General features: G+C 37.8%; 1 protein-coding gene across 2 annotated transcripts in view; it reads right to left on the reverse strand.

Moving 5' to 3' along the window:
- Positions 1–6827: 6827 nt before the first annotated feature.
- The window catches only part of WDPCP (WD repeat containing planar cell polarity effector), a 392539-nt gene continuing 377589 nt past the window's right edge, over positions 6828–21777 (reverse strand). The window contains exons 16-17 of one of the 2 annotated variants that reach the window (XM_075535189.1): positions 20351–20379; positions 6828–7779 (exon numbers count right to left, since the gene is read on the reverse strand). In XM_075535189.1, coding sequence (XP_075391304.1) covers positions 7766–7779; positions 20351–20379 — 43 coding nt within the window. In that variant the 3' untranslated portion in view covers positions 6828–7765. The remainder of the gene's footprint in view (positions 7780–20350; positions 20380–21777) is intronic. The other variant, XM_075535188.1, reaches the window with a different exon arrangement.

The raw sequence follows: 21777 nt of genomic DNA on the forward strand, positions 1-21777 counted from the left end.
CTGTTGTTGGATGATCTTCAGCAAAATTTCACTTGCACATGATATTAATGATGGCCTAGAGGCACAAAAACTACCTGTAGCCATTGAGAAACTGGGCTATCCTAGCACAGGAAACCGTGTGGAGCATCCCTGGAGGGCTACTTAGGGACCACAACTATTTGAGTAGCTGTGTGACAAAATAGGAAAAGCAATGTCAGAAATTGGGTGAAAAGGCGGCTTAAAGAGAGAACACAACCCTACTGCTGAGTTGATTCCAACTCACAATGACCTTATATAAGGTTTCTGAAGCTATAAGTCTTTACATCTTTCTACCTTCGGATGGCTAGTAGGTTAGAACTGACAACTTGTGGTGGTAGCAATCCAATACTTGCTTCCCTACAGTACCACCAGTGCTCCTTGAAAGAGCAGCTAGCAGCAATTACTGGTAGTCGAGAATTCGAAAGAGATTGTGTGTTGTTTCATTCTGTCATGTTTTTCAAAGTCTTTATTTCGCAAAACTTTGTATCAAATACTTTTGTGACTCATTGTCATAATAAGGCACATCTGGTTGTAAAAGTAAAAATAGGAAAATTTTAAAAAGTAAAAATAGGTTCAAAAGACCCGAAGAAAGGGTGAGAAAGTTGTATCTTCAAAGCAATTGCATTCAATTGCTGGCAGCCTCACGGAAACATCTCTCTGGGATCAGCTGGTTTGTTATATTTCTTTGCATGTTGTTTCTCTCTTTTTGTTCTTTAAGTCCCCTGATTACACCTTTACTTTTATATCGTCTATCATGACCTCAAAATTTAATAGCATCAGACCCAGAGACCATGAGCTCTGGTCCACCGTGACAAAATTCTGTGTCCATATTCTAATTCCAAGTCCCCAAGAAAGAGAGAATTGGGTTGCTTCATTCATCTGTGGTTTGAGAATATGGTTGGAAGTAAAGGAGTAGGGTCAAATGGTATAAGGGATTCAACACCTCCAAGATTGTAAGCAGGGCAGGAAATTATTGCACATCTGGTACCTGTCATGCATACTTTTATTTCTCTATGTATTGTGAATAATTGCAAAGTAAAAGGGTAAAGCAAGGGGATCTTCTTTTCAGTCTGATGTATCTTCTATTCCCCTTGTAAGTTACGCAAGCTTGTCTTTTCTCTTTGTAGTGGTAACTTCATAAAGTGATATGACTTCAACATAGCACTTCCATAATGAATCTCAATATTAAAGATTTTATTTATTTTATAAATTTTGCCAAATGAGTGCCATTCCACCCTTTAAAGTTAATTATGTATGTGACATTTAAAAATAAAGTCAGTTTATGATACATAGTTATAAAATTTAGATTTTAGGAAAATCACTCTTGTTCTATGTACATTCCTCCATCACTTCCTGTATAATTTTAAAATCTGAAATCCTCTTAGCATGCAGAGTAAATAGATTATGATATACTGAAGGATTAAGCTTCACCGTCTTGTGTCAGATTAATCCCTCATATATAGATCATCACTTGAACTGGCAGAAATATGGCTGCAATTCAGCAAAAAAGCTCAATGGTTAAGTAACACATTTCATTATTTTATGTAGGATAAATACTATTCTTTTTAACAAGTTATTGTATAATTCCCCAAATTAAATTTAAGTATACCTAATAAACAATCCCCCGTGTGCCCCCCCCCCCCGAATTTCACAGAGATTCATGGGGGGAAAGTTTCAGTAGTAAAATAGTGCTATTAAATACTATTTGGATTATTCCTTCTTTACTGGTGTAACTCACTGAGTAAGGATTTTCATTATAAAAGTCACATTGTTTCCAACATTAAGTGCAAATCAAATTTTTGTTTAAAAAAAGTTGATTTTTTTTAAGAAAAACTACCTTTTGTGAATTAAGTGGGACTTTACATATCAGATCATTTTTGTTTCAACAAATTAACCAATTTGACAAGCCTCTCAATATCTTGACATATTCCCCTTGCCTCTTTTTGTCTCCTTCTCTTTCCTGTAGAATATTATCTTCTTTCATCCAAGTTAACACCAGTCTACCCTCCCTAGCATATTGCTTCCCCTTCTCTCCCTTTTCCTCTAATCCCCGGTAACCAGCAAAGTCTTTTTCTTTAGCTTTGAAAACCTTTATCTTGCTTTTATTTTATAACAGTGGCCTTATACAATATTTGCCCTTTTATGATCTACTGACTTCACTCAGCATGTTCTCCAAGTCCACCCAGGGCATGAAGGGTTTCAGTTTCATCATGATTCTTTAGCATTACATTAATCCACTGTGAGCATGTACCAGAGTTAATTTCTCTATTCCTACACTGTTGGGCATTTAGGTTACTTCAAACTTTCTGTTTTTATGAATAGTACTGTGATGGACATGTGTGTGCTGATATCTGCTCTTGTTGTGGATTGTACTTCCTTGTTTTTCCAACAGTTTTATTGGCATGTAATTTTTATATCATACAATTGCATAGTTCAATTGTTCAGTCTTATCAAGGGGAGTTATACAACCAGCAACACATCTGTCTTAGAGCACTTCCCCCCATGGTTAAATTGCCTTTAAAATGAGCTGTGCAATCAGTTCTCCTGCTCCCTCCCTTCTCTCACCTCTTCTGTAGAGTACTCACCAAGTAAAGGAATTCCTGGGTTCCCATTCATTTGAGGAAGCGCATAGGGCTTTCCCCAGCGCTGGATCGTTTTTCCAGTCCCTCGGCAGTTAAGGATTCTAGTCTGTCTGCACCTGTTCTAGTATTTGTTCTTTAAAATAGTTACTTCTATGGGAGAATTACTGTTTGTGTTATGAATGTTTTTCAGTTAAATAAGTAAAAATCATATACTCATAGATAAATAGTAAGATAGAGCATGAATAAGTGGATACAGCTCTTATGGTATGAGGATTATGGCTCAAAATTCATGTATACTTGAGTAATATTTAAAGGACATTTAAACATTAAAACAGATTTTTTATTCTCCATTGTATGAAAACATTTTAAATGTAGATTAGGCAAATAGGTCACTGACAGAATAAATGTTGACTTTGAATATAATTGTTTGAATACAAACATTTAGAAATGCTAATGAACTTCATATACCAAAAGACCCATGACCATTGGGTCAATTACAACCCCTAAGATCCTATATAGCCGTGGTTCTCAACCTTCCTAATGCTACGACCCTTTCATACAGTTCCTCATGTTGTGGTGACCCCCCAACCATGAAATTATTGTCATTGCTACTTCATAACTAATTTTGCTACTGTTATGAATCAGGTGACCTGTGTAAGGGTTGCTTGACCCCAAAGGGGTTGGGACCCACAGGTGGAGAACCACTGCGATGTAGTTTCTGAAACTATTAGTCTTTATGGGATCAGCCAACCCTATCTCTCCAATGGAGAGGCTGGTGGATTTGAAGAACGGCTACCCTGGTGGTTAATTGCTAAATGCGTAACCCATAGCACTACCAGATCTTATTAAACTTTTTTATATAGCACATGAAGAATACTTACATTTAGTTCATATTAGAGTAATTGTGAGGTTATAAAAGGAAATGATTTTATTTGAAAAGTTTAGAATAGGTTATTAAATAGCAGAACAAAATTTAAATCTGAATTAAAAATTTGTATTTTAAACCATGATTTAAAAAATTGGTGACTATTCAACTAGGATTATATTTCTGGATTATGGAAAACCAGGGATATTCTTAGCAAAATCTAGCTACTGCTAAAAGTCAGTTCTTTTTTGGAATTATTTTAAGCAGAGAGCTAATCTGTGCAGTTTTCAGTGGAATTCTTTTCACAGCTGTTCCAGTCATATAATAAGGTAAAGTTACCTATTACATTTCCTTGAGGAATTTTTTTCACTGCCCCTCCACTTTACCAAGCATGATCTTTTCCATAGACTGGTCTCTCCTGACATGCCCACAGTATGTAAGAAGAAGTCTCGCCATCCTTACAAAAAGAGGAAGGCTTCCAAGGGTAGGATTGACACCGTGGCTGCAACAGTGGGCTCAAGCATGGGAACAACTGTGAGCATGGCAGAGGATCAGGCAGTGTTCCTTCTGTTGTGCACAGGGACTTTATGGGTCAGAGCCTGCTCTATGGGACCTAACAACAACAGCAGCAGCAACAACAAACCATCACATAAATCTTGTCAAACAATATAATTTGTACTTTTAAAATAAAACAATAGTTATACATGTGATAGTATGAATCTTTTATTAAGAGAGCTGTAGTGGCGCAGTGGTCAATTGTTAGAATCCACCAGCATCTCCCAGGAAAAGATGTGGCCATCGGCTACCCTAGGAATCTGCAGCTTTGGATACTGCTATGGGGAAGTGTTCTATCCTGTTCTGTAGGGTCACTATGAGTTGGAATAGACATAGTAGCATTGGGTTTAATATTATTAGATTCTGGTGACACAATGATAAAAAGTGTTCAGTGGCCAACTAAAAAGTTGACAACTTGAAACTCACAGCTCTATAGGACTAATAAATAGGTAATCTACTTCCATAAAGAAGTGCTAAAAAATCAAATTCAATCCACTTTGTTTGAGTGGATTCTGACTCATAACAACAGAAAAACCCAATAGGGTTGCCAAGACTAAATCTTTATGGAAGCAGATTGCTAGATCTTTCTCTTAGAGAACAATTGGTGGGTTCAAAACAGTGTACCTTGTAATTAGCATCAGAGTACTTTAACCACTGTGTTACCAGGACTATTTCTATAAAGATTACAGCATAGGAGACAATGTGGGGCAATTCTAATTTGTCCTGTTGTTTCAATATAAGTTGAAATTGACACATTGGCACATAACAACTCAACAAACTTTACTAATATGTAGATGCTCAGTGAGAACAATGTGTGATTCAGTTTTGGCCATTCAGTAAACCAGAATATTTAGGTACTCACATATTGTTTTAGTAATAAAGCTATATGCAAGTAATTTTATAGTTCCATAATCAATATGAATTATGGAAGCTATTTGACACCTGAGAATTTTAGAAAATAGTGAAAGGAATTCATGGGCTAATTCCTGAAGGAGAAGCTGTGTACCTGTCAGTGCGAAGGTACTACTCTTTGTCTTAGCACTGTGGTAGTGGTGGTGGGAATTTCCTGTTGAGCTGATTCTGACTCCTGTCCTTGTGTGCGCAGAGTAGAACTGTTCCATTTGATTTCCAAGGTTGTGACTTTTGGGAAGCAGATCACCGAGCCGTACTTCAAAAGCAAAGCTCTTCTGGCAAAACATCCAACTTTCCTCTAGTTCTTTAATGCTTCCTCCTTCCAATATCATGACCCCAATTCTACCTGATAAATCCAGCTAGACCAGAGCATGCACACGGGGACAGATTAGAGCTCGAAACACAGAATCCAGGACAGATGAATCCTTCACGCCCAATAATGAGAGTAGCCATACCAGGAGGGAACGGGGAAGAAAGGGGGAACCAATTACAATGATCTACATAGAACCCCTCCCAGGGTTTAAGGGAGACTGGCGGTCTATGCAAGACATGAACAAAATAATTTGTAAATTATCAAGGGAGGGTGGAGGAGGAGGGCATGGAGAAGCTTATACCAAGGGCTCAAGTAGAAAGAAAATGTTTTGAAAATGATGATGGCAACAAATGTGCTTGACACAATGGATGTATGTTTAGGTTGTGATAAGAGCTGTAAGAGTCCCCAATAAAATGATTATTTTTTAAAAAGCACTTCTGGGTAGGTTTGAACCTGGGTTCTAGACCATCAAGAAAAAAACCTTTATAAATCATGATACTCTCGAGATCTCAAGTATAATATACTTTTTATTAGATAAACTTGATTTACTGTACATTTAATTTAACTTTTCTAGAGACATGTAAAATAAGGAAATGGGGAAATTTAACAGCTAGGTTTTGTGAAATTTTAATCTAGGTAACTGGCAAATATCTTACAGAACAATATAGTTTATTCATATCTATATTTTTATGTCTAATCTCTCAACATCTTCACTTTTTAGTATAGAGTATGCTCTTACTGAAGAACGTTGGTGGCAGAGTAGCTAAGTGCTCAGTTTACAGTGGTTCACTGGTACCTGACAGGTTAGCAGTTTGAACCCAACAGCCATTCCATATGTGGCAGTCTGCTTCTGTAAAGGGTAAGCCATAGAGCTGACCCGGAATCAGCAACCACATGGGACAGAGTCGAACAGCCCCATGGGTTTACAAGGTTGTAAATCCTTATGGAATGCAACTGCTACATCTTCCTCCTTGGGAGCTGCTAGTGGGTTCAAACTGCTGACTCTTCAGTTAGCACCTGAGTGCTTAACCACTGTGTCACCAGGGCTCTTCTCTGACCTATAGGGTATCCATGAATTGGAACTGACTCGGTGGTAACAAATTTGTTTATTTTTCTTATAGCCTACCGACATAGAAATGGTATTGTACTTTTCTACCAGCCTCTCATCTAGTTGCAGAAGGATATGGTAGATTAGAAAATGTAGCCTGTACTATGGGTTAATGACTATATAGTAGAAAATCTAGACATAATATCACCACATTGATAACATATGATAAAACTTAGTTAACTTTAGATTTATCTGTTTGGATTAATCTGTGTGATAAAAGATGGGAATAGAAAAATAAGAACTTGCTGGCAAGTCTGCATCTCTTTTCAGTGTGACTTGCATACCATGCATTACTAAAACTGTCTTCAGAGTGGTGTCCATTTGAAAAAGAAATCTAAATTGAGCTGCATCTCCACTTAAAAAAATCGTATCCTCTGATAGAGGTTAAGGAAAAATATAAATGCCTCCAATTTAGTTAACTGCAAAATTTAAAATTTAACTGTATAATTTAACTTGTACACAGTATTTGAAAAGTCTATTGTAAATATCTACTAATTGTAAAATATCCTCAACCTCCTACTTTGTAGTTGTAAAAAACTGTGAACATGAGATTTTACCATACTTGTAAGTTAACACATTACTGTGTTCTATTTTCATGGATATTGATGGAAGAAGACATGACTTCTGGGTCTGACACAAAGGACAGTTTATTAATCAGAGCAATAACAGTAGTCTGTAGGGTTGCTATTGACTTGATGGCAGTCAGCTTATTTGTTTTTTTTAATAATGCACAGTTTGAGCTCTGAATTTTAAAATCTTAGCTTTTTAAATATTGTCTTTCTTATTTTTCATCCATGCATGGAGATTTTTAAATCAGTAGTAGGCCAGGAAAAAGTTTAGATATGAAAAGACATGTTTCTTTTTCTTTAATATGTATAAGAAATAACTTTATATTAACTAGTAATTTTATATCAAGAAGGCATCCCAGCCCAGTCCAACACAAGTCAGAGCCAGCACCCTCTTCAGACTCATGTAGCTGCAGGCTGATGACGCAGAAACATGAAGTAGAGGCAGAGAGAGCACAGGATGGTGAGTGCAGCTTTGCTTGGATCCAAGGTCAGTGGTAATGTGGTAGGGCTTCCACAGCTCCCAGGTTGGTTCCCCTAGTCAGTGGCCGACATAGGGCCGCCCCTGGAGGCAGACACAGAGTCCCAGCAAGGAAGGGGGGAGAGTGAAGGAGCAGAGAGAGAAAGAGAATTTCCCATTGTCTTTCTTATAAAAAGGCTACACCTCAAAGGGGTATCATCAGGCCACTGCCTGATGGACAAGTTGGACTCCACACTTGCATTTCACACAGGTGCAATTTGACATAAACTTCCACAATTAGTATGGTGAAGATATGTTTCTTTGAAGTAAAGAAAAAAAAGCTGCTTATTCACACCAGACCAAAGTGTACTATTTTGAGAGATCCACTAGCTCCGATTTCCTGCAAAAAATTATTAAAATATTAATTTTTATTTTAATAAAAATAATAAAATTAGAATCACATCCAAACAGAGAAAAAGTTAATTTACCTCAAGCATATTTTAAAGGTTTTATTGACATATAATTCACATATTTTACATTTCAATCATATATTTAAGATTTGTGTAATTATCACCAACCAATTTTAGGACATTTCTTCTTCCTTGTATTTGTTGTTAGCTTCCTATTTCTACATGCCAAACTTAACTTGCCATACCCCAAGGAGACTATTAATCCATTTATTGTCTCTATAGATTTTCCTATCCCAGATTTCATATACAGAAAAAGATACTAAATCAAAACAAAGCAATAAAACACCAATCCAACCAGAATGACAGAATGAAACAGAAAAGCCTCAATTGTAAACAAAACAAAATATTAAAAATTAGAGTACATATTAGATCAAAGGGGAGATCAAATTACAAAGTGTCAATTTTAACCTAACTTCATGTGCATTAATCTACCTTATAATGTACTCAATCTGACACAAGGCCATTCCCATCCCTGGTACATGGTCTGAGGGAATTAACTGAATTCTTAATCAATGTGGGCTCCTGGGGACTTTCTTACTCTGTTCCCCTTACTGTTCTGTTGCACACCATTAGTGTTTTGCCTCGGTGTAGTGGGGTCATATCGGGCGCAATTCCCACACTTGTGTGTCCAGTGTTGTCCCCTGTAGGGCTATGGGTCAGTGAGGGATGTCATGTCTTATAGTGGGACCGGCCAGATGGTCTTCTCTGTGGATTGGCTGTCCTGAGCAGGGATACCATCCTCAAGACTTGGTGGACCAGGATACACTGCACTCTCTCTTCCTCCCGCTTCATTTGCTCCTTTGTGCTCTGATCAGACATGTCCCTCTCCCTGAGCTGCAGCTTCAGTGCTGTCTCTGAAATAAATTCTTCAGGGGGGAGGGTCAGGTGTCCACAGAGTTGGGATTGGGGCCGGGCCCTCAGACCCCCCTCTACTGGCTACCCACCCCATGCCTGCATGCTGCATTGACATTCTGGAACACCAGTTTCAAGTCTGGTCCCTCTCTCCCTGTGGAGATATGAGCAATACCCTCCCTTTGGGTGGATTCATGCCCTGTTCCCCCACCACACGCTTATATCTTTTTCCCCCCTCCTTATCTCCCTTTTAGTTGGCTACCATATGATATGTACCCCTGGATTTGTTCTGGCCCCAACCTTCCTGCTTATCAACTCTCTAAACTGGTCTTGTGCAGCAGATTTGCCCATTGAACTTGTCTTTTGATCTTTTGACTGCTGCTTTCATGAACAATCATTTTGGATCCAAGCAAGACAAAATCCTTGACAACTTCAATATTTTTTTTCACTTACCATAATGTTACCTGTAGGTCCAGTTGTAACAAATTTGGCCTTCTTTACATTGAGTTGTAATCCATACTAAAGGCTGCAATTCTTGATCTTCAAGTGCCTCAAATCATACTTTCAGCAAATAAGGTTGTATAGCTGCATATCACAGGTTGTTAATAAGCCTTCCTCTGATCCTTATGCCATATTTTTTCCATATAAGCTTCTCAGACTATTTCTCAACATATAGATTTACTGAGTATGCTGAGAGGATACACTCTTGGCACATAACTTTCTTGATTTTAACTATCATACACTATCCCTTGTTTTCTTGGCACAACTACCTCTTGATCCATGTGCAAGTTCCTCATGAGCACAATGAAGTGTTCTGGAATTCCCTTTGTTCTCAAGGCTTTCAGTTTATGATTCATCCTCCCTGTCTTTGGATAAACCTAAATATCTTATTGTTAGTAGACTCTAGTAATCTATTTCGTCTTCTCATGTGCGTACTTCCTTTGTTGTATTTGTTAATGCTTTTGCCTGTAATAGGGCCCTTAAGTTGGTCCCTGTTTTCTCATGGATCTTTATAGGTCTGAGATTTTACATTTAGGTATTCGACCCATCTTGAATGCATATTTTTGTACATCAGTGAGACATGGGAGACATTACCTTCTTCTACAAATGGAAATGCAGTTATTCCCACGCCATCTGTTGAAGAGATTATGTCTGTCCTATTTAATGTTTTTTGGCTCTTTGTCTAAGATCAGTTAGTTGTTTGTTGGTAGTCAAATTTATTTCTAGGTTCTCTATTCTGTTCCAGTGGCATGTGTATCTATATTTGTACCCATTCCAGGGTGTTTTAACTATTGTGGCTGTGTAAAAGGTCTTGAGGTTAGAGAAGTGAGAGGCTTCTTATTTTGTTCATCAATGCAGTTTTCTCAACTCCTTTTACTTTACATCGCCATTTGTGTTCTCATCAATGTAGTGTTCCATTTTCTTAAAACATCTTCATAGTATGCCTCAATGAGTGTCCTGTGTCCATCAGGAAAATCTGTCAACCTTAGGAATCTTAAGAAACAATCATGATAACTTTCTGAGCTTGTATCTCTGCCTTGACTTTAACAGGCTAAGGAGATCATCCTCAAAGCCAGTGTTTTGATTGGACTTTTTAAAGGCACTTTAACCCTCCTGAGGAAAGTGTGTAGCCGTCCACTGTTTGCAGAAACATGTTTAAACAGTTTGGTATGGACTAGAACCCTAGTGGCAATGCTTTTTCATTTTGGTGTTATATATATTATTGGATCCAGACCTTTATGGTAATGGTTCACATGACACCAAAAGATCCTGATTTAATGAACATTTTATGAAAGTTTATGAAATCACAAGATGTAAGGGCCTCATCCATTTACCATTTTTGTTATTTCCATCTTTCATACCTTTTCCATCTTGATTGAATTCAGAAGAATAAAATATTTAGGACAAAAGTCTGATATTGGAGGATGCTAGAAGGTAAAACTAAAGGCGAGTGATATTTGAAAAATAAAACAGTGTGTATGTTTTTGAAAGTTTGAAGATAATCTGTTTTCAAGTTGAAATGGTAAAGGTGGAAGATTGTAGAGATAATGTTCTTAAAAGAATAGGTGAAATTATATTTAGTTTTTTTAACTAAGGTAGTTTAGAAAATCAATGAATTTGTACTATTTTAAGTAATTGTATGTCAAAGAAAATAGGGAGGTGCAAGGTAAGGGGAATATATGTATACATGTGCCTTTGGATCCTGATGTACACCGATTAAAAAAAAAAACCCTGGAAAAACAGGTAACAAGAAGAATGAGTAATTTAATCCTGCCTAGGGCTTATGTGTGTGTGCTGGCAAGTTCAGGGGTTTAAGTAGCTTTCAATTAAAAAATAAAAAACATAAGCACATGCATTTTAAAAAGCACTTGGCAAACCCCACCCCCAAAACAACAAAAAACAAAACACTTGGCCAGTCAAGGTTCGGTACCCCCTGAATGGGCATCAGGAAACTTGCATTCATTTTTACACTTGGTCACTAATAGGAAGAAAGCCTAGGCAAATTACTTTCTTTTCCTACCGTCTCCAGGAACTCCCAGGACTTAAAAAAAAAATCTTTCTTTACTTGCTTCAAATCCATTCTATTTTTGAAAGATTTTCTTCCAGCTTTTCCGAGGTTTCCAAGCTAGCTTATTTTAGATTAAATAAGCTTGATTTCTATTTACCTTCTAGAGAGTATTTTGAAAATTAATGGGATAAAGTATTTGTATACTTAAGAATTTAATAAATGAAAACTACAGTAATTAAATAAAATTTGGAAAACAGTAAACTGTATTTACCCATTGTTCCATCAGTCATATAAAATGGTTGTTTAATATATTACTGTATTTGCTTGAAAGTCTTTTTCCTGTATATCCTTTTTTTAAAGAAAATCATAGCTGTACTCATATACATAGTTATATTTTCTTCAGTTTAGACACATAAATGTGCCTATGAAGTTTTTTATTTTAGTGATAATTTTATTCCATCAAATAGAACTTTACTAACTCATACTTTTTTGTTTTAATTTATATAATTTCCTGCTTCATCTAGTTTTGTAAATAACTGATGGATATATTTCAGCATAAAACAATTTTGAGTTTAGGGTTATTTCCTTGGTACAAGTCCACAGAAATAAACTGATTGGACCACCATTAGGCCTCTGAATAAACTGTTGAGTTGGTACTTTGCCTGTTAGTGGTGATTAGCTTTTGAAGGCAATACTGTAAAACTAAGACATTATGCGTGAACATTTTTAAATAGATGGGGTTTCACTTGAATTAATTTATTTTTGGTGAGCAGAAATAGGACATCACTTGCTTCTTTTCCATTTTGGTAGGAGGTGATTTTGTCTGGTAATATAGGGAGTTATGGTTCCAAGGGAGGCTGGTTTTCATTTTATTATGTGCTGTGCTCACCCTTGACTGAATGAAGCTACATGTTAATTCCTGTAGTAATTCACAGCAACAAAAGAGTTTTCCTCAGTGCCTCATTTGATTTCTACATATGGTTAAGTGCACTTTTGAGCCACACCCTATTACTGTTACCTAATGTCGGGTGATACCAGGTCACTTTCTTTTAAAATGTACACAGACTTTCATAAGCAAGGTCTGCAGACAAGTTAAGGTTTGCTTTGTGACCTGTTGTTGACTTAATACAATTAAAAAAAATACACCTCATACCTTCCTCAATACAAGAACAGCCCTCCCTCCCCCCACGATTTCTGAAGACAAAATGGATGCATAAGCAGATGTGATGAAGACAGAGGATGGTGCCCGGCTATTAAAAGATTTAGTATCTGGGGTTTTAAAGGCTTGAACTTAAACAAGCAGCCATCCAACAGTGGAAGCAACAAGCCCACATGGAAGAAGCAAAACAGCCGGTGAGATCATGTAGTGTCATCCAGACCAGACTATGGTTCACAACAAACAGTAAACAAACAAACAAATGCATTGGCTTGAATGGAGCGGAAACCCAAAGCCCATCTATGAACAATGGACTATACCCTAAAGAGGGGTCGCAGGGAAGGAATGAGTCAATCGGTGCAGTAGAGCATTAATAGGTCAAGCAATATACCTCTGATCCCTTGAGGCCTCCTACTCCCCCTCCCCCCTAGCTATCATGACCTCAGTGCTGCTTCCCATTCTGGGGTAGATGGGAGCATGTACATAGGTCTAGGTGAGAGATAAAACTCACAACACATGGAACCCAGGAACAGCTATGGGAATAAAGATACCAAAAGAGTAGGGGGGAGAGAGGGGAGAAGTGGGGAGGGAGGTGGGTACTGATTGCAATGACTGCCACATAACCACACACCCCCATCCAGGGGGAAGAACAACAGAAACAAGAGGGGAAGGGAGACAGCGGTTGGTGTGAGATTTGAAAATAATTAATCTACAATCAAGGGGCTATGAGGGTTTGGGGGAGTAGAAAGGAAGGGGGAAAAAGAGGAGCTGATCCCAAAGGCTCAATGGAAAGTAAATGTCTAGAGAAGAACAATGGAATATATGTACTAATATGTTGGATACAATTGATGTATGGATTGTTACAGGAGTTGTAAGAGCCCCCAATAAAATGATTAAAAAACAAAAAATATCGTAAGTGATCTCATTGTTTTATTAAAGTTTCTTTGTACCTTTACTGCTGATCTCTCAAAAAAGGTCTGATTTGTTTAACAATAATTAAATACCAGAAGTAGAGTATTTTAGAGATAAAGGAAACCTTAAAGTTGTCTGTTTTGAAATCCTCTCATTTTATGTATGAAGAAATTGTCGCTCATGTGGGTCAGGTGCTTTGTCCGTATCCCCTCACTGAGTGGCACAACTGATGTTAGAATATAGTTCTCTTATATCAAGTGTTTACATGTAGCTTCCTTGTGCACTAACAGCATGAGGTCCCCGGGCTGCTTTTTGAGTAACTCTTGTTTGCTGTCCTGCCCTTTCTGGCAGCCAGTTAAAGCATGCCAGTGCTCTACTGTGGATGACAGATTCGCTCCTGAGTAGTTGTCCCGCTGATCAAATTTATTACAGAGTATCAACTCCTGTTTGCATATTTGGTATCATGTAGGATTAAAAGAATCAACTTCAGTTTTGGTGCTTGACAGTCACTAGAAAATGTGAACTCATTCATTACAACCTAATGCTTACCAAAGGCTGGCTTGAAGCTTTGGGTACTCATAAGGGACAGCTATATACCCCAATAACTACAACACTAAATAGACCATCAGAAAGGAATGCGGTTAGATCATGTCATTTCACCATTCCACAAAAATGTGCTCATTGAATTATAATTTAGTATATTTCCTTCAGGTTTTTCAAGGCCCCTGGTGGCTGGTGGGTTGTGAAGTGGGCTTTTAGCCACAAAGTGAGTAGTTCTAAACCCGCAACTTTAGCGTTTCTCAGGAGAAAGATGAGGCTTTCTATTCCCATAAGGATGCACAGCCTTGGAAGCCCACAAGGCAGTTATACTCTGTCCTACAGGGTTGGTATGATTCAGAATGGACTCAGTGGCAGTGAGTTAGGTTGCTAGCTTTTCAGGAAATGTATAAATAATGTGATCAGGATTTCTTTGTCTTTTGCAAAAGCATACTTGAAGACATGCTCACTGCTTTTCAGCATTCGTGAGTATGAATTCAATACTAAAAAAGATTCTATCCAGAAAAAGTTATACTTTTCATATTAAAAATAATAAGACAAAAGGAACAGTGATAATGACAATGTTTAGAGTTTGTTGTCACATTTCCTAATTTGATATAACAGTTCTATAGTATTATTAAATTAGATATACTCTCACATGAGGGAACCAAGTATAGAGAGGTAGGCAGCAATGAGGAATTAGGAAAAATATTCCCCCAAACAAAAAAAACCCCAAAACATTGGAACGGAGGTAGTTTGCCTATACATTTTTATTGTTGTTGCTGTTCATTGCTATCTAATTGATTCCAACTTGTAGAGAACCCATGCATGCAAAGAAAAAGTGTTTCATATTGTTTTCAGAAGCGGATTACCAGACTTGTCTTTCAAGGGTTGTTTTTCACTTGTCTTTCAAGGTGAGTTCAAACATCTAATCTTTTGGCTAATGGAGTGCTTAACTATTTGTACCACCAGGCTCCATTTTGTGTTCCTTCTTTCATACCACTGAAGAAAACCAATGTGGTGGCCACATCTGACCTCTTCCAGCTTCAACCCACAAGGCAGAGGTCAGGCATGCCGCCACCCTCCATCCCTTTGTACCCTATTCTTACACCAGCTGTTCCTCCTACAGCACTCTACCTCTGTTGCTTGGTTCGATAATTCATTGCAGTGACCACACATAACTTATAGACAATGCTCAAGATTATGGAGTTTGTTAGGGGTGTTAACAGGTTACAATTAGGTGAGAAGTATTCAGGCTGAAGTTGTCAGGACAGTTTCTTCTCTGTCACATTATAGGCTGGCATTTTTCTGGCCCTGAGCCACTTGACCTGGCCTCTGCACTGCTTGGGCAGTGTTACAAAGCTTTTTCAGGGATGCCACTAAATTCCCATAGGGCATGCCACTCTGCTATAAGCCTCAACCCCAAAGCACTCAATTCCTGTTCTCTGGGTCAGCAAATCCAGCTCCCCCAATTAAGTGCCTAGAGGCACCCCACTCCACAAGCCAACCTGCCTCAAAGCACTCAGTTTTGTTTGCTCTGTAAGCTGGGAAAGACTGTCACTCTTGCTCCAGGCTTTGCCTCCTGGGTGTGCTGCTGCTGCTCTGCTCTTCTTTGCTTCAAAGCTGTCTTCTGGATCAAGGAGAGTAAATGTGAAGACATCGAGGGATGCAAAGGACACACTTCACTCCTGGCTCTTTTCTCTTGCTGGATGTGAGATCCCCCTTCCTACGTCTGTATAGGCTAATTTTATACCTAACAGTATGGCAATCACTATTAACTTTGTTAATAGTCACAGCTAAATCACAAAATCCAGTCAGTATGTTCCCTCACATTTTTGCCCATACTCATCAGGAAAAAGAAGGTTGATTGTTGGGAGTTACAAAGGCTATCGCTAGAAGAGCCATATTAAATCACTGCATTGCAACCAGGACTCTTCACAAAGTAAATGTTTACCTTTTTATGCCATTAAAATACACACACACACACACACACACAACATTTGTTGCTGTCAAGGTCTGACTCATAATGACCCCATATGCCTCAGAGTAGAACTTCATGAGGTTTTCTTGGCTGTAATCTTTCTGGAAGCAGATTGGCAGGCCTTTCTTCTGTGGTGCTGTTCACATGTCCAATTTTTCCTTTCCATTAGTAGTTGAACACACACCTTTTGCACCATCCAGGGCCTTATGTATTTTTGCCTTAGCCATTTCAAATTCAGAGCTATGCTCAGTTTTTATTTGTATAAAACTTCTCAGATAGTCAACATCTTTTTTTTTTCACTTTAAATAAAATTTTCCTTTGTTTATATATTAACTTGGTCTTGTATATAAAACAGTTATACGAGTACCTGAAGAAGTGAGTCTCTTAGGAAGTATGTGAAAAATAATTGATTTCTATCTTTGAAGAATGATCAGCAAATTGTGAATTTAGAATACCTGTGAATTTAGAATACAGATTACCTACTGCTGAAGTACAGTAGTAGAAAAGGCACAAGGTAGACACTTCGATTACAAATGGGAGAGATTGAAGGGATAAGAAGGGATGCATGGCATCAAGTAAGAGAGAAGCCCAGCAGAGTGATGTATGTTGGTTCTCAAGGCTGGACAGTGATGCTCTCTTCTCTGGAACAGTTTAGGCAGTGGGCTCTAAGCTCTAGAATCTGAATGTTGGCCAAAGTTTCTGCATTCTGGGTGGAGGCCCCTTGACCCAGGACTTTAGCTCTGCTATCCAGGCCTAACTGGATGACAACTCTGTTCCCATTGTTTTGGGGGCCCTGTTCTAGTCCAACCGAAAGAAAAACCCCATCTTGCTAGCTCTGAGAGGCCATATTCACTCAGTTTTGGGCAGAGGATCTGACCTCATCCCCCACTTAGAATATGTGATTGGAAGCCCCATATGCTCCAATTGAGCCAGTGAAGATTAGTCTCTTTAAAACTCAGAAGGTGCCGGTTCCCTTGAACCCTTGAGTCTCTTCAGCTGGCCTGGCACCTGCCCTGCTTATACTGATTAAGTGCCCAGAGGCACCCACTCCGCTATTAAGCCTTGGCTCAGAGGTCCTCAGCTGTGTCATTTGATGGGTTAGAAAGCCTACATCTGTGGACAAGTTCTTGGAGGGATCCTACTCCACTGGGAAGCCTCCTGCCTGAAGGTACTTGGCTGTCTTGCTCTGTGGTCAACTCTGAAGTGATCTCCTACAAGTCTGGTTCTGTTACTCCTGGTTTCTTTTGCAGCTGTTCCTTGCCTTGTGCACTCTCTCTGGATGCAACTTTCCTCACTTCCTTCTAAGTCCTTAAAAGAATCACTTTTGATGTGCATAATTCCATCAATAGTTTCTCCAAGGCATTTGCCAAAAATGTCATAAAAGCCAGGGATGTTGCTAACGGTCCTATAATGCACGAGCAAGGCATTATCTGTGTCAATGTCAATAGTACCAATGTTGGAAGACCACAATCTAGAACTAATAGTAATGTATTCACCCCAGTGGACTATTGTGAAAATTAACTGAATTGAAGCATTTCAAGTGTCAGCCATATACTAAGTACTTAATGCTATCAATAATTATTTCATAATTAGTTAAACAAAGTGACATGAAGACATACATATTCTACAAAGAACTCTTACTTTAAAATGTAAGTATGTATGAAACTTCTGAATGAGAAATCGCTTTTTAAGCAACGACTGGCTGTATTAATTTTCCTTTTATCTGTTAATGATAATTCATAAAGTAGAGTGCCGAATTTAAAGTGTGTGAGTTAATGTTAATCTGAATTTAAGTTAGCATAATAGTAATTGAATTAAAAGACTGTCAATTACCAAATTAAGATAAGCAATGCTCTAAAAAACTCACAAAGATCCTTAGGAAATCAATTTATTTTTTGTAATTAAAAATGCTATTGTACAATATGTACAACATACATTTTACCATTTTAACCATTTTAAATGGCAAATTCAGTGGTAGTAATTATAATCAGTGTGGTGCACCTGTCACCACAGTCTACTTCCAATACTACTTCACCACCACAAACAGAAACTTTGTACCTCTTAATTAAGAATTCCCTTTTCCACTCTCTTTCCACACTCTGGCAACCTTGGATATATCTTCTGACATGCTTACATTCTTCATGTAAGTGGGATCATAGAGTAGGTGTCATGTTGTGTTTTATTTATTTCACTCAGCATGATATTTTCAAGAGTCCATCTTTGTTGGATCATCAATCAAAACTTCACCTCCTCTTTGTAACATCTAATAATCAGATTGTATGGATCACATCTTATTTTTCCATTTGTCTATTGATAGACACTTGGGCCTTAGCTGTGGTAAAAAATTTTATAGTGACTATTGGTGTACAAATATCTAGTTGAGCCCTTGCTCTCAATTCTTTACTTTTTGGAGGGGATGACAGTTTCTTGATTAGCTCTCATCTACACTTGTGTATCTAAGAGAGTGTGTCTATAAAGTTTTGACAATATATGATTTTCTTTAACAAGTATTTTACAAATATAAACGTAGGAATTTAAATTTTATAAATTTTACCAAGCTTTATCAAATTAATCATACACACACACAAAAGGGGTTACCCCCCAAAGCCAGAAATTTTTTCAAAGCTATGTATTTACATTTTTAAATAATTAAATCTTTGGGGGGGGACTTGTATAACTCTTATCACAATTCACACGTATTGTGTCAAACACTACTGTACATTTGTTTCCCTCATCTTTCTCAAAACATTTGCTTTCTATTTGAGCCCCTCGTATTTACTCCTCATTTTTTATGTATTTACATTTTTTAACAAAACAACTTTATCACTTTCGAAGTACTCTCCATTACACTTGATACGTTTGTCAAATGTGCAATTCCATTCTTGGAAACATCTTTCAAACTCATCTGTTTGGATTGCTGACAGCACCTCCCTCATTTTTTTCCTTCACCTCTGCAACTAGTCAAATTGCTGTCCTTTCTTATTCCTCTTCATTCACAGAAACAAGTTGCACAGAGTAAAGTCAGGTGAGTCAGGTATGTTGGGCAAGAAAGGCATGCTGGGTTTTTTATGTGCCAAAAACTGGTGCACTGAGATCGCTGCATGAGCAGGTGATTTGTTGAGGTGACAAAACCAGTCCCCTGTCTGCCACAAATCAGGCCTTTTTTTGTTGCACAGTGTTACGTAATCTTTTCAGAATCTCTAAATAGAAAGCTTGATCAACATTCTGACCTGGTGGAATTGGTGTCCAAATTCACTATCCCCCTCACATCAAAAAAGCAAATGAGCATGTTTATTTTGGGTATCCCCTCATATATATCCAACTACATATATAATATGGGATGTTTGCTTCCGAACAAGTCAACAATATGGTTTCAGTTTTTAATCTATGTACATAGGTATACTGAAAAGGAATCGACTGAAACCATGATGTTGGTAATTATCATAACAACTCCATGTACTTGAAGCCCTACTACATATGAGGGGATACCTCCCAAAACTCGAACTTTTTCCCAAAGCTATGTATTTAAATTTTTTTTACAAAACAGCCTTACCACCTTCAAAGTACTCTCCATTACACTTAATACTTTTGTCAAATCTGTGATTCCATCCTTGGGAACATTTTTCAAACTCATCTGGATGGTTGACAGCACTTTTCTTTTTTTTCACCTCTTCTCCATCATCAAATCACTGTTCTTTTATGTCCCTCTGCATTCAAGGAAATAAAACAGTCGCATGGAGCGAGGTCAGGTAGGGTATGGGGGTCAAGAGAAGCATGCTGGTTTTTGCCAACAATTGGCGCACTGAGATGGCTTTATGAGCAGATGCACTGTGGTGGCAAAACCAGTTCTCCATCTGCCACAAATCAGACCGTTTTTGCTGCACACTGTCAGACAATCTTTTCAGAACCTCTGAATAGAAAACTTGATTCACAGAGTCTGACCTGGTGGAATGAACTCCAAATGCACTATCCACCCCCAAATTAAAAAAAACAAATGAGCATCGTCTTGATCTTTGATTTCACTTCAGCTTTTTTGAGTGAGGAAACGATGATGTCTTCCACTGACTTGACTGATGTAATGACCTTGGGGGGAAAAGTCTGGGTTGCTTCAGAGCTGAGCTGTTCTTTCAAAGCACTGCATGTTTCACTTGATGCTCTTTTTCCTGGACAACCATAACCCAAGGCAGCAAGCAGCTCTTCTTATCCCCAAATCTTCTGTTAAAATTTGCTGTACCAAGTTCCAAGATAGTCCAAATAACTTCCCCATCTCTTCAGTGGTCCGTTGTTGGTCTTTGAGCACAAGTGCATGAATTTGGTCAACATTTTCAATCCCTTCAGGAAGCTGATGGATGTCCGGAACAAGGTTTCTCATTAATTGACATTTCACCTTTTATGAAACCAAAAACCATTCGGAAACACTGAAAAGCCAAAGAGTTTCCTAGAAGGATATTTTCAGGTAGATAACATCTGTTGATTGTAAAATAATCACATGCAATGTACTTTCTCTTAAAATTTAAGTGTCTAATGATAAGCAGTAGGAAAAAAATGTGTTACCTGTTCTGTGTAGTCTTCTTTTAGTTCTCCTAAAATAAAAGATCACAATATTAATTATCCTGAAGTCTAATAAAAATTATTTGCTAGGAAAATTTTAATTTCCTCAGTAAAAAATATTAAAACAATTGTAACCTAAAGAAAGTTTTATTTAAAAAATTTAAAACTGAAAATTCTTGGTTATTATGAAGCAATTACTAGGCTTCACAATGATATTAAAGAACTATTCTCACACATCTGTTAGGACTAATGTTTATACAGGAATCAGATGAGTAGGCTATGTCTATTTTACTTCTGTTCCTAAAGTAATGCCTTAGGATTAATATGACAAGTAAAATTTATTTAATTGTCCTGGCTAATTTGTGGTAGGAAACTGGGTTGAGAAGTTTTATATAGCCGGTTTTAGTCTTGATAGGAAAGAATGAATCTATTAAGCCATAATTATTTGTTATCTGCTCTCAGCAACATATCTGCTGACTATATCTTAGTACTTGGAAAGGGATGCTTTGAAAAGCAGTACCTAGACAGGGAGCTGCTAGAAATTCAAGCCAGATTAAGAAGAGGACATGGAAAGAGGGATATTATTGCTGATGTCAGATAGATTTGAGCCCAAAGCAGTCAGCACCAGAAAGATGTTTACGTGTTTTTTTATTAATTAGGCAAAGACATCGACCGAGTCGATCATAACTAACTGGATAGCACTGAGAGGGGAATTTCAGAACACTTTATGGTGCTTACATGGAACCTGTATATGGATCAAGAGGCAGATGTTCAAAAAGATTAAGGAAATACTATGTGGTTAAAAATCAGGGAAAGGGTACATCAGGGTTGTATCCCTTCACCATACTTCATCAATCTGTATGCTGAACAGACAATCCAAGAAGCTGGACTTTGTACAAGAACATGATGTCAGGATTTGAGGAAGGACTGTATGCATTATGTAGATTACTCAACTGGGCTTGCTGAAAGCATTGAGGTCTTGAAGCACTTACTGATAAAGGTCAAGAACTACAGCCTTCTATATAGTTTGCAACCCCTTGTAAAGAAAACAAAAATCCCCACAGCTCTACCAATAGGTATTATGACAATGGGAGAAAAGATTGAAGTTGTCAAGGATTTCACCTTGCTTGGCTCCACAATGTTCATGGAGATAGAAGTTAAGAAATCAAACAATGTATTGTATTGTGCATATTTGCTGCACAAGACTTCTTTAAAGTGTTGAAGAGCAAGGTTGTCACTTTGAGAACTAAGGTGTTCCTGACCTAAGACATGGTATTTTCATTTATCTTATGTGCATGTGAAAGTTGGATGTTGAGTAAGGAAGACCAATGAAAAATTAATACATTTGAATTATTGAGCTGACAAGAGACATTGAAAGAACCCTGGACTGCTAGAAGAATAAACAAATATGTCTTGGAAGAAGTATAGCA

The sequence above is a fragment of the Tenrec ecaudatus genome, chromosome 17 (assembly GCF_050624435.1).
Source record: "Tenrec ecaudatus isolate mTenEca1 chromosome 17, mTenEca1.hap1, whole genome shotgun sequence".
In the NCBI taxonomy this organism is placed as follows: domain Eukaryota; kingdom Metazoa; phylum Chordata; class Mammalia; order Afrosoricida; family Tenrecidae; genus Tenrec; species Tenrec ecaudatus.